Consider the following 12,142-nt stretch of genomic DNA (forward strand, 5'->3'; position numbering starts at 1 on the left):
ATAAAGTGAAAAAATTAATAATCAACGACCACTGCAACTAAATAGAATACTACATAATAGAAAAAAAAATACTAATCGAATATTTGGGCCACTCATGAAACTTTTTACAAGTTTTGATAGTTGGCCAATTATAATCCACCTTCAAAACTTCGAAGATTGGTCCCAAGAACTTTGGTGGAATCTAAAGCAATCTAATACTGCAAAGGATAATAAAGATGATATTTTGCGAAAAGAAACACTAAATTGCATCTAAAAAATTTGAAGCACTGATATATTTACAAACTATGCAACGCTATGAATACTATTAGCAAATATTTATCACATGCTTTCAAGCTTTGACTTTGGCTACAGAAAGAGTTGAGAACTTTTTGGAAACAGTAAATTATATGATTTTTTAAGCATTTCCAGTTCAATTTTTGATACGTATTTTTCTGAAATATTAATCACATTTGCGGGATCCAGGGTTGTTTGCATGGTACTCCCGTAGTATGTGTATCAGGTTAGGTTTGAGCCATAATATTATTCTGATTTTCCTTATTCTATTACGAGTTCGAGGACTGTTTGTGTTAGCCAAGTGAATATACCCTCTGCTCATAGGTTTCAGTCTCTTTACATAACTTGATGTAAAGTAGGCGAACAAAATTAGTTAACTCCATATTGGTAAAAACGCTTCTGTAGCGCCGTTTGCACGATGTTTTGGATCGGCATGATTTACTGAAATGAGGGAACCTGTTGTTAAAGAGTTCGATGGGAAGAGAACCTGTTCTCAAAATTTTGAATCCCATCACTGGTCATGCCCAAGATAAGCATGAAGAATTTAATCGTTTACAAGTAATAAAATTGTTTGGTATCACTGGTTGCACATTTTTTTAAATCAATAAATTTTGGTGTTGATTTCGAGTAACTATCAAAAATTTCAGACAAATTTTAAGACTAATTTTTGTGTAAAGGGATTTGTTTGGTCTGGACTGTTTTTGCTTATAAATTTAAACTGCTCTTTTTAAAATTTTCCAGGATTCTAGGAATATAAATAATATTTATGCTTTTCTGATATTAGGACAACATATTAAAAGTCAGAATAGAAATTAGACACATATGTTTGAGAATGTGGCGCACGAGAAAATCAGGATTATTTGTCAGATGTCAGCAAAACATGCTTGTGAATCAGTAAAATAATGGTAGCATGATAATTCACACAATTGTAAAAATAAAAATTTGTACAAAAATATTTTTTTTTTGTTTACCAAAAATTGGAGGACGATTTTACTCTACAATGTATTTATAAAGAAGAAATATAAAGAAATTGTTAAATCAATCTAGCACACGAATATTAAGCTCAATTTCTATCATTAATAAGCACAGTAATAATATACAATAATAGTTCTACAAGTAAAGTAAGTGCAGTTGATGTGCCCTGTAGTTGAATACAGTGAATGGGGGTGTGACAGGGGAGTGTCAGAGAGGAGCTAGATGTACCAAGTGAATGAAGGGTTCATCACAATAATATTTGATAAATAAGACTTTATATTATTTAAAAGCTCATAGAGACTTGAAATAAGAAACCTGAGTTAAGAATACTCGATGGCACACAAAATATTGAGCAAAACTCTTTGATAGAAAAGATTTGCACATGAAAATTATGAACTTATAAAATTGCCCCAATATCTTTGGTAATCAAAAGCGACTTTTACAATCAACAGTGATGTTTAATCAATAGACAACCACAATAGAATAGGATTTCCACATTTATTCCAGTTAAGATGAAATTCGAGAAGAAGGCAAAATTCGATATTCAGTTAATTTTGCGTGAGGACATGAAACCATCTCCAAAGAAGAAAAGTATAGCAGTTATCTCACGCATGATCTTTCTTCACAGCATTTCAATTAAAAATAGAAGATTGTTGTAAGTACATAAAAATCTATTGCAACGTTTGCCCAATAATCAGGATTTACAAATAAACCAATCCCTTTAGACAACTCCCCATACCCCTGTTAAAATATATAATACAGTGGAATAGAATGAAGAAAGTCACTGTCGGTATGTTTTTATAAATATAAATTAACATTTTATAGCAAAAATAAACAATATTCTAGCAAAAGCAGTACCCGCTATGTGTAATAAGGGATTATACAAACATTTTTTCAAAATAATTTATGTTGGAAAAGTGTAATAATCGGAACAGTACGTGAATTGAAAAAAATAGTAAATTATTTCTAACTCTTTCATTGATAGATTGAACAAAACTTATTGTCGTTGTTATTGCTTGCACAAGTCTTTACAAATTGTTGAAAATAGCTTGCTGATAGATTGTTGCTTCGAAGGATCAAAGATGAACTTAACTTGATTCTTTCAACCTAGAAATATAGTTTAGGTATGAAAGAAAAATATTTAATGAATAGATTCTATCACAAATAAACTTAGGTTGTCTTGAATGTAACTATTCCCCAACTTAATGTTAGGAACAAAATTTTCAAATATCGATCGATATGCATATTGATGATTCGAGAAAATGTTGTTTGAATTTTAATGTTTTCAAACATTACATCGAAAATAAAAATGGGTGGTGAACCATATCCCCATCTGTTCAACAAGTCAGATAAGATTTACATATTTACCCCTGGGAATGGAAAGTTGATAAGGCGTCTTACTCATCTGGCAAACCACAGCCTCTCGTCCAGTTACCAGTCAATGCTGGGCATATAGACTTGATGGTGGAGGAAGCTGAAACTGACCAGCAGTTACGTGAACCACCCCACAGCGGCGAGCATGTTCCTAATGCTTAGCGCGTTGTGCCACATCGCAGAGCCTGAGTTCATATAAGGTATGGTGATAATTAGCCAGTTAATAACTCCAAATACACAAGGCTTGGGTAGTGGAAAAGGTCACAATGCACCAATGATTACACAGATCACAGTGGAAAGGCAAGGTGTCTCACATTGCCCTTGCACCTAGTTACCCACCAGAGGATTCTACATAAGGAACCCAAGAACGGTAACTAGCATCCTTAATTTGAATGCTCAGGATGAAGTGTAAACTACATAGTAAAGGTACAACCGAGGTAATTTTATTTGATTCATGAATGTAAATATTAAAGATGACTACCATATTTTATTCATGAATTTTACTGCAAATGTATTTCTAAGAAGTTTCATCTGCATTATTGTGCAACAAGACTCTTGAATTAAATAGAATAGTCATCTTTTTTCTTACTACAGTATTCTTGCATTATGTGCATATCCATGTGTGCAAAGATATAAAGCAAAAAAAGAGAGTTAGTCTAACATAACCCCAACTGATAGCAAGGTTATTTTATTGACAAATTAAACTTACTTTTGCTGTACAGCTGACAATTTAATTTCAACATTATTCAATTTATTTCTCAATGTTTCTTGATCTTTTCCATTGGCATGGGGTAGCTGTTCTCTAATATCACTGACTTCGCGGGTCAAAGATGAGAATTCCATTGTAAGTTTATCGAATTCATTGTCTTCTTGTATTGTGCTGATTAAAAAAGAATGTTTATTGAAATATATAAAATTGGTGATCTAAAGACAGAAGGAGGAAAGTCTGATGAAACAAGAAAATTCTTTTTTTATTTTTTGGCCGAATAAATATGATTCACATGATCAAAATGATTTTCATATTTATCACTGGGAGAGAAAAGAGATGAGATGAGACAGCTTAAATGTTGAAAATCATGACCTCACAAAATGGCAGTATATAGCGAACCACAGTATCTCCTTCGACAAGTTCATGTCGGGTATGGAATTAGTTTGCCAGTTATTTGTTTCGGATGCATTTACCAGTAGTACTATAAAAAATAAGACTTTGGGATGTAATTTTATTTACTGAAATAGAGAAGCATATTTTAGGTCTGCGTTAAACATTCACAATAATGCCAAAAGAAAATTTTTGACTCTCAAAAGCTAGAATACCTTGATAAGTTAGTTGGTCCAATATCTGGCATCAGTTTTGATAATCGTTGATCAATTTCATTTAAAGTTCCTTCATCACGGGCCTGGTGTAAAGAAGTAATTTTTATAATCATTCACATATTAGCCTAATTTTGGAATGTTATGCAACAAGGCAAAAATGAAATTGGTGACATGTGATGAATAGAATGAATCCAAATGAATAGAATTTTCATAATTATCCTGGGGAAAGATTATAAGACGACCTTGTCATATAGTTAATAGGTAGGTATTGTCATATAGGTATTTATTTTAGTTTCTTGGAACTTCAACTGATAAGTCTACGGAAAGGAGGTTAGCAATCATCTCATACATAATTATTATTCGAAAATACCTGAAATGATTTGAAAAAAATTGTGTGAATAAAACCAATACATTTGAAAGCATTTCAAATCTATAATAAAAAATTATGATAATTAGTAAAAAATAATAATTTCACACGTCAACTAATCACGATAAATTGTTTATACAGAATGAGCACAATTGTTGTATGAGATAACATGCAGGTTTCCAGACAATAAAGCTAATGTTAAAATTTGAAAAAAAATTATTATTTGAAAATATTCTAAGGAAATAAATGAGAAATAGATAGTTTGAAGCACTATTCCCAAAATATTTCAATAAAACGTTACCGTTCAAAAGTTTAAAAATCGAATATATACATCTTCATCATTTTCTCAACAGCTTTTTCATGGTTTCCCCACTTGGATTAAAGTTTCAAAATCAAACATCTATGTTTTTGTGTTTTCTTCCAAACAGCTTTCACATATTTTGTTACTTCGAATTGAAGCTGTCCAACTAGCTAGATGGCAATAATGAAACAAATGTGAACTATGTGACAAACTAACCTCCATCATTTTTTGTTCTATGTCTCCAAGTTCACTTCTAACTTTCCCACTGATGCCAGTTTTATCATATTTAGCAAGTCTTTTCTCAATAGCTCTCTGAGTAAAAGCCTGTTTCTCATCTGTTACAGGATATAGCCCTCTTCTCTTTGCTTGTTCAGGTAATCTGATGTCCAACAGATCTTGACTGATTTCAATTTCGGAAACGTGCGCTTTGGATCCTAAGAAAATTGAAAAAACATGTTTAAATCAATGAAACAGTACAGATATTTACATGATTTTTAAATATCTAAATGGAAAAAAGTTGCAGAATAAATTGGCTCGGTTATCAACACATCATCATTCCAAGCGGCATGGATATGCCTGCCATCCCACCACCAATTACCCTGCGTGGGTTCGTGGGTTGTATCCCTGATGATTATGTGCAAGATATTAGCTGGAGATGATGCAAAAATTTTGTATCATTATTGCACGAAGAATCAGTGTGAAATCTAAGAGAGAGAGTGAGAAGATTTATTGCTTTAGTCAAAACAAAACATATAACAAAACAGGATTCAAAGTTTTTGATACATGATGGTGGTAACAATACATGATGGTGGTAACAATACTTAGGGCCATCAGAGTCTGTTAGAAAGCCACTACAATGCAGGTAGCCAGCTACCAAATTATATTGGGATTGGGGAGAGAGTCTCACACTCTGCAAAGTAATTCCTTACAAACCCCAAAAGATAGGATTGAGTCGAACAGATTGATCAGTGTTTGAAGACAAAGCCCTATCTCTATAATAGAGAAGGATTACATATGACATTATACATTGTTTCATATGAACATAAGAACAGTGGCGCTCCGGAGGTATGTGCTTTAAGTTGGCGCACAGCCTGAACCCTCACCTGGTACACATACTATGTTCAGGTTGTGCACCCTCTTGGTACACATACCTCGGGAGCTCCGGAATAATAAACCAACCCTCCTTACCTTGATTGACATCATTCGGTTTTCCACCCTTGTACCGTGAGAAAAATAGATCATCACACAAGGTTGCAAGTCCTTTATAAAATTCTGACATAAATCTTGGATCTGCGTCATCGTTGAGATTCTCTGATGCTATGTGAGACATCGAGTGTACGAGTAACATCACAAATCTTCCAACGGAATCTTCGCGAAGACGAGCAAGTTTGACATAAAGAATACCATTGCCTTCATCAAAGCTTTAAAAAAAATAATACTGAATATGATTAAAATTAAAAGAAAATGGGGATGCTCATGATCATTGCTCAGGAAAAAAATGATGATTTCAAAATGGTCCAAGAAAGAATTTAAATCATTCAGAAATATTTTTTGTTCAGAAGAACCCTCCCCTCCGCTGGACGCCACCATCAAGGTTATAACAAGGGCTTCCTATTTTTAATTTTGAGCATGATCCTCTGGAGAAATAAGAGGTTGTATATTCTGATACACATATGAAGAAGTCGTAGGCATTTCAGTGAGCACTCAGCGAATATTGAATTAATATTTAAGCAGTGAATTAATGAATATTTATACTTGACACACACTATAATTGAAAACCATGTCTCACCAGAACGATCCTCTAAAAGCATTATTCTTTAGTTCAGGTTGTGCAGGCACTTTCTGCGCAACAAGTAAATTAGTTGGTGGATAGTTACAATGAGTGCGAAGCAGTTTCAGTATGAATGTACCAAACTTGTATACAATCAGATCTCTGGCGTTCAGTGAGGATAAAGGCGTAGGTATCAATGTCGTATCAGAACTGTTGACATCTGCAACAAGTTTAGTTGAATAATTAAAAAAAAAAACAGTGAAGTGTTACTAGTCACAAAGGTTAGAGCAAAAACCAGAACAAATGGGAGAAACTTCATTCATTATATTATTGTTCGGAGGGTGAAGATATCGGCATAAAAAACATGCATCATAATTTGTACTATAATTATTTAAATTATTTAAAAGAAACAATAATACAAAATTTTGAAATGCATGAATTAAATCTGTAAAAATGATTTATTCGGAATACAGCAATATTATAATGAATGAAAAAATCGATTTGAAATTTTCTAACAATTATCATACCTGGTCCAACAAATTCTCCAGATATGAGGTTTGCATCATTTTTCAACTTTTCAGAAGATAAATTGTCTCGAATTTCTTGTAATGTCTGATACAGTGGGGAAGCCATCAACAACTTGTTCAATTCTTCTTCACTGAAAAGTAAAAAAGGAAAGATAGAATTTTTATATTTATTCTGGGGAAAGGAAAGAGCCTAACACTGACATGGGCAAACAGGCAAATTTGGCCCGCCTGATGATGCCACAACCAATTCAAAACGAATTTTGATGTGTTGGCTAAAAATAGCTCAAGGAATTTGTTGAAATTGATTAAATTTAGTTTTGGCACAAGGCTTATTGTTTTACACTTCCATGCTCTTGTAACACTTCATATTCATAAAATATAAGTTATTACGTCTATAGCCCGTCAGTTTGGGCGGGCAAAATTTTTGACCCCTGATCCAAAAACCTTGCCCATCCCTGGCCTAACAAATTAGTGATTTTTTTACTTGACTTACTGTTACCAAAAAAAAGCCAGCTACAATTACCAATCAAATTCAGCCCATGATAAGTGCATAATGAGTGAAGATAAAAGGACTATTGCAAGATAAAATAAAATCAATGCAAAAACAAAACATTATACTAATCTTATTTATTTATCAAGTTATTTCAAAACCAACCTCAGTGGTGCAGACATTGCATATTGTCCCTGCAACATTCCAGCAGCAGCAAGTACAGAAGGATCAAAGGTTTGAAGAGATGGATCAAATTCTAAAAAAAAAGTGGTTGAATAAATACTCGTACAAATAAGACTTTCAAACCTTGATGAGATCCCAAGTTCATAAATAAAGTTACAAATGTTTCTCACCAATGTAAATGCTAGAATGAAACGATCTGATACTGTTTAGCGATTTCAACTTGGTATTGTTTGAAGTGCATATTCCTGCACAATGCACATATATATATGTTAGAAATTCCTCTAGTTCTTACATTATGTTTATTCAATTGAGAATTTTGCACCACTTTTCTAGTTTTTATTTATACTTTTGACCCATCAATACAATCAATAAAACATCAATAAAACTTTTCATTTCAACATGGAACACTAGTAAAAAAGGAAAAATAGAAAAAAAATTCACCTCTTTGAGTTAGAATTTCTTCTTGTTTCAAAGATTGTCTGCGAGATGACTTTGAGCTTGATGAACTGGAGGAGGAAGATGATGAAGAAGATGAAGAAGAAGAAGAGCTTGAACTTGAAACATGATCAAGTGCAAATGTTGCTTCATCCAGCGCACGAGCCTGTATAAATATTGATGAAATATTTAAAAAAAATATCCATGTCCCTGAGGATGCTGCCATACTGAACAATTGGGGGCACTACATTATTTAAGGTACAAATACTACGGGAGTCACTTTGCTAGTCCCCAAACTCGTAATAGAACTAAAATCAGGAAAATTAGAATGAAATTATGTCTTAACCATAACCTGGTACACAAACAACTTTCCGGTGTCCGCCATCTTGGTGCTTTGGTGCGCTATATTACGAGTTCGGGGACTGTCTGTGTGAGCCAAGTGAATATACCGTGTGCCCATAGGTTTCAGTCCCTTTACACAACTTGATGTAGAGTAGGCGAACAAAATTAGTTACTTCCATATTGGTATATACACTTCTGGAGCGCCAAATAAATATATCTTGGAGGATGTTGCCATACTAAGCAATTGTGGTGACACGGACACTGACTTGATAGTCATTTGTGACTTCTCGTCAATTTTATGCTTGTTTTTTATTTGATATATTTTTTTCAATGCGCTTGTTTAATTGTACAATGTTTCATGCAATTTAAAAAAATAAATATCTGAATCTAATTGCATAAGATGATTCGAAACACACAGCTCATCTGGTTTTTATCTTGCTTTATTTCTACTGCACCTCATATGAATTGGTGTGGCTGGAGAGATAACACTATGGCGCTCCAGAAGTGTGTGAACCAATATGGGGGTAACTAATTTTGTTCGCCTATTTTACATATGTTGTGTAAAGGGACTGAAACGTATGGGCAGGGGGTATATTCACTTGGCTAACACAGACAGTCCCCGAACTCATAATAGAACTGAAATACGGAAAATCGGAATAAAATTATGGCCTAACCTTAACTAAGTACACACACTACGGGAGTACTATTTGATGGTAAGATTAAAATAATCATATATGCTATAGGATGCTGCCATACTGAGCAACTGTGGTGTCACTGACACTGATTTGATAGTCTTTTGTGACTTCTCGTCAATTTTATGCCTGTTTTTTCAATTGATTTATTTTTCTGCATTTTTGTTTAATTTTACAATGTTTCATGCAATACTACTTTCATATTTTCTTGGGGGGAGGAAAGGGAAAAAAAGACTTTGTCATATAGCTAACCCAATATTTGAAGATATTTGAATACTTGAAAAGTCTGAATGTACATGCATAAGATGATTTGAACCACACAGCTCACCTAATTACAATCTTGCTATACTACGACTGCACCTCATATGAATTGGTGTGATCAGAGAGAAGACACTATATTTAACTTTATCAAGTATGTTAAATATGTTTTTATATTGAGATATTATAGATTTTTATTATTTTGTTAACTGGTGTTAACATGCACCTCAAACTGAGTGGGCAATGGATGAAAATGCTGGATCTATCACTGACTATGACTGTTAACATGGAACAGGTTCTACCCCAAATATACCTACATTAGCATCTGCATTAGATTGTGTTTAGGAGGTGGGCTTTTATTAAAATCATGAATATGACACTGAAAATCAATAAGAGCAAAAACATTAAATCTCATTTTTAAAACTGTTATTTGATTAAGTTTACTGGGAACCATCTCTTACCTGTTTTTCTCTTATTTTTTGAATTTCCTTCTGTTGTTCATTTTCAATTTCCTTTCTTGCCTCAGCGCCTTTAGTTTTGATCTCTGCTTTCTTGGTCTGAAAACAGTGGTAATAGAGTGAATAAATATTTCATGTATTTTTTGAATTTCATACTTTCCTTTGAATGGGAAATTATTACTCAAAATTATTATCTGCTTGATTTAATACAGGCTGGTAGTTGGTTTCAGTTTAACTCACTAGGTACTTTACTGTTTGAGCATTAGAATTAACTCTGCTGGTATCGCAGATTACACATTTTTGGTCCAAACATCTTGTCCCAACGAAACCTAGTACTAAATTGGGTAAGTAATGTTGACCCGTAAAGATTCTGAATTTTCCGATTAATAGTAGCATCTTACATATTGCTTGATATGAATGACTGCTTGAAATGTGTGAGGAAAAAGGATCATGGGAAAAACATGATGATGGCAGTCTGTAGTGTATTCTGCCTTTAGTTTTTTACTAAGTTTCCATTACATCACTTTTTTTTTGTAAGAGTCAAGCACTTCAAAGACACCATAGCAGTAGCAGACTGAGAAGTAAATGACACGTAACAAGTGCACTGATCGAACACGAATAATTACAGTCTCGTATATACAAGTTCAAGTACAGTCAATAGCGTCACCTAGCGATATCACACTATATACATATCTCAACATAATATATACCATAGATGGTGATAAAATTGTAACATATTGCAGTATGTCACTTTAATGCTTGGATTGTAGTTTATGGATAGAAATGCCTGTTTAATTGCATGTGAAAGATCCTTATTTCACAGTATATCAAGTTTGATATATATTGATTACTCAAAAACAAACCTGCAACTTTTCATTTCTTCTTTTCTTTAGTCTTTCTGCAAGTTTACCTTGCATTCTCATCTTCTCTGCATCCATTTTGTTGGACAATTGCTCAACTTCTTTCTCGTGCTAGAAAATGTTTACACATATTGTATCATTACTGAAGTAAATGAAAATAGAATACACATTGTGTCGTACAAATAGTATTGCGGCAACACATTTTTTCTACAGGTAATTTTTTTTACGATGTTGTTTTTAGTTCAAATTTTCAATACAACAACAAATAACTTGTTAACTAATCTCAAACCCAACATGGAATGGCAACTGGATGAGAGGCTGTGGTTTGCCATAGGGATAAACTGTATTATCGGCTTTCTTCTACCTCAAGATAAATACGAAAATCTTATTTTAATCTAACAACTTCAACAGGTTAATACCACTCTTCTCAAAAACAAACATTGGCAAACGTAGGACCTATCTTCAAAAAACTTGTACAATATGAATACTAGACCATAGCTAATAATACACAATACCTGTTGCATTATTTTTCCAATTTCTTCTTCACTTGCACCAGCAGCTGAAGCTCTTTCAATATCTTCCTTCATCTTGTTACGTTTGTCCTAAAGATAAATCAGAATGATGTTGTAGAGTAGAATTTTTGTAATGTTAGTGTTCTCAAAAGCTACATTGTACAACATTCAACAAGCCTTGTATATTTGGCATGAAATGCATTTGCAAAATGAAGGAAGCAATTGGAAGTAGACTGATCCAATTACACATATGCAAGTGTCTGTAATAATTGTTTAAAAAGACATGTAAAAAAAAGAAAAATCAATGGCATTTGCATCATGATTTACATATTATTATGGTTACTCTAGATCAGTGGTTCTCAACCTTTTTCAGTTCACGGACCGGTAAAATTTCAAAACAAATTTTGCGGACCGGCGGCCTTCAAAATTTAACCAAATATGTCATGAACACAAAACACCGGTAATCAAAAAAATGCAATTACGACAAAAGTAGGCGGTGCAAAACAAGACAATTTAATGAGAAATTTGCTGCGGACTTTTTGATATTATACGTGTTAAACGCCGTTTTAATGAAGTTTGTGCGATGTAGGGCATTAACTTCCACACGATTTCGTTATCTTTACAGGTTTTATTGCGTCGATTTGAAAAAATTTTGGCGCAGACTAGGCACATGGGAAGCGGTACTTTTTCGCTGCTGGGAGCAGTAGTGAAATCTGGCTTCAAATACTTCTTATCATACTGCCTAATAGAGTCCCCCCTTTCATATTTTACTTATTTCTTGTTTCTGCATGATCCATATCAACATTGCTTCAAGGTCCTTTCGGGGCATGTTGTAAAGTTGAAGTAGCAGGTTCTATGTATTAATATTAGAATATATGTGGCGGACCGGCACCGGACCAGTGGTTGAGAACCACTGCTCTAGATTGTGTTCTTTCGCAAAAAATAATACTAAGTGAAATGTATTGAAAAAATTTATGGCATTGGTTCCGGGGCCAGGATACAACTATATG

At 33.5% G+C, this 12,142-nt stretch overlaps 1 protein-coding gene across 1 annotated transcript in view; it reads right to left on the minus strand.

Moving 5' to 3' along the window:
* Positions 1-14: 14 nt before the first annotated feature.
* The window catches only part of LOC120326601 (uncharacterized), a 144,184-nt gene continuing 132,056 nt past the window's right edge, over positions 15-12,142 (minus strand). Inside the window, exons 151-162 of the mRNA XM_078111542.1 lie at positions 11,136-11,222; positions 10,624-10,731; positions 9,764-9,859; positions 8,017-8,176; positions 7,558-7,648; positions 6,903-7,033; positions 6,394-6,595; positions 5,793-6,025; positions 4,821-5,038; positions 3,937-4,019; positions 3,332-3,502; positions 15-2,355 (exon numbers count right to left, since the gene is read on the minus strand). Coding sequence (XP_077967668.1) covers positions 2,337-2,355; positions 3,332-3,502; positions 3,937-4,019; positions 4,821-5,038; positions 5,793-6,025; positions 6,394-6,595; positions 6,903-7,033; positions 7,558-7,648; positions 8,017-8,176; positions 9,764-9,859; positions 10,624-10,731; positions 11,136-11,222 — 1,599 coding nt within the window. The 3' untranslated portion in view covers positions 15-2,336. The remainder of the gene's footprint in view (positions 2,356-3,331; positions 3,503-3,936; positions 4,020-4,820; positions 5,039-5,792; positions 6,026-6,393; positions 6,596-6,902; positions 7,034-7,557; positions 7,649-8,016; positions 8,177-9,763; positions 9,860-10,623; positions 10,732-11,135; positions 11,223-12,142) is intronic.

This window comes from Styela clava, chromosome 4 (genome assembly GCF_964204865.1).
Source record: "Styela clava chromosome 4, kaStyClav1.hap1.2, whole genome shotgun sequence".
NCBI classification, from domain to species: Eukaryota; Metazoa; Chordata; class Ascidiacea; order Stolidobranchia; family Styelidae; genus Styela; species Styela clava.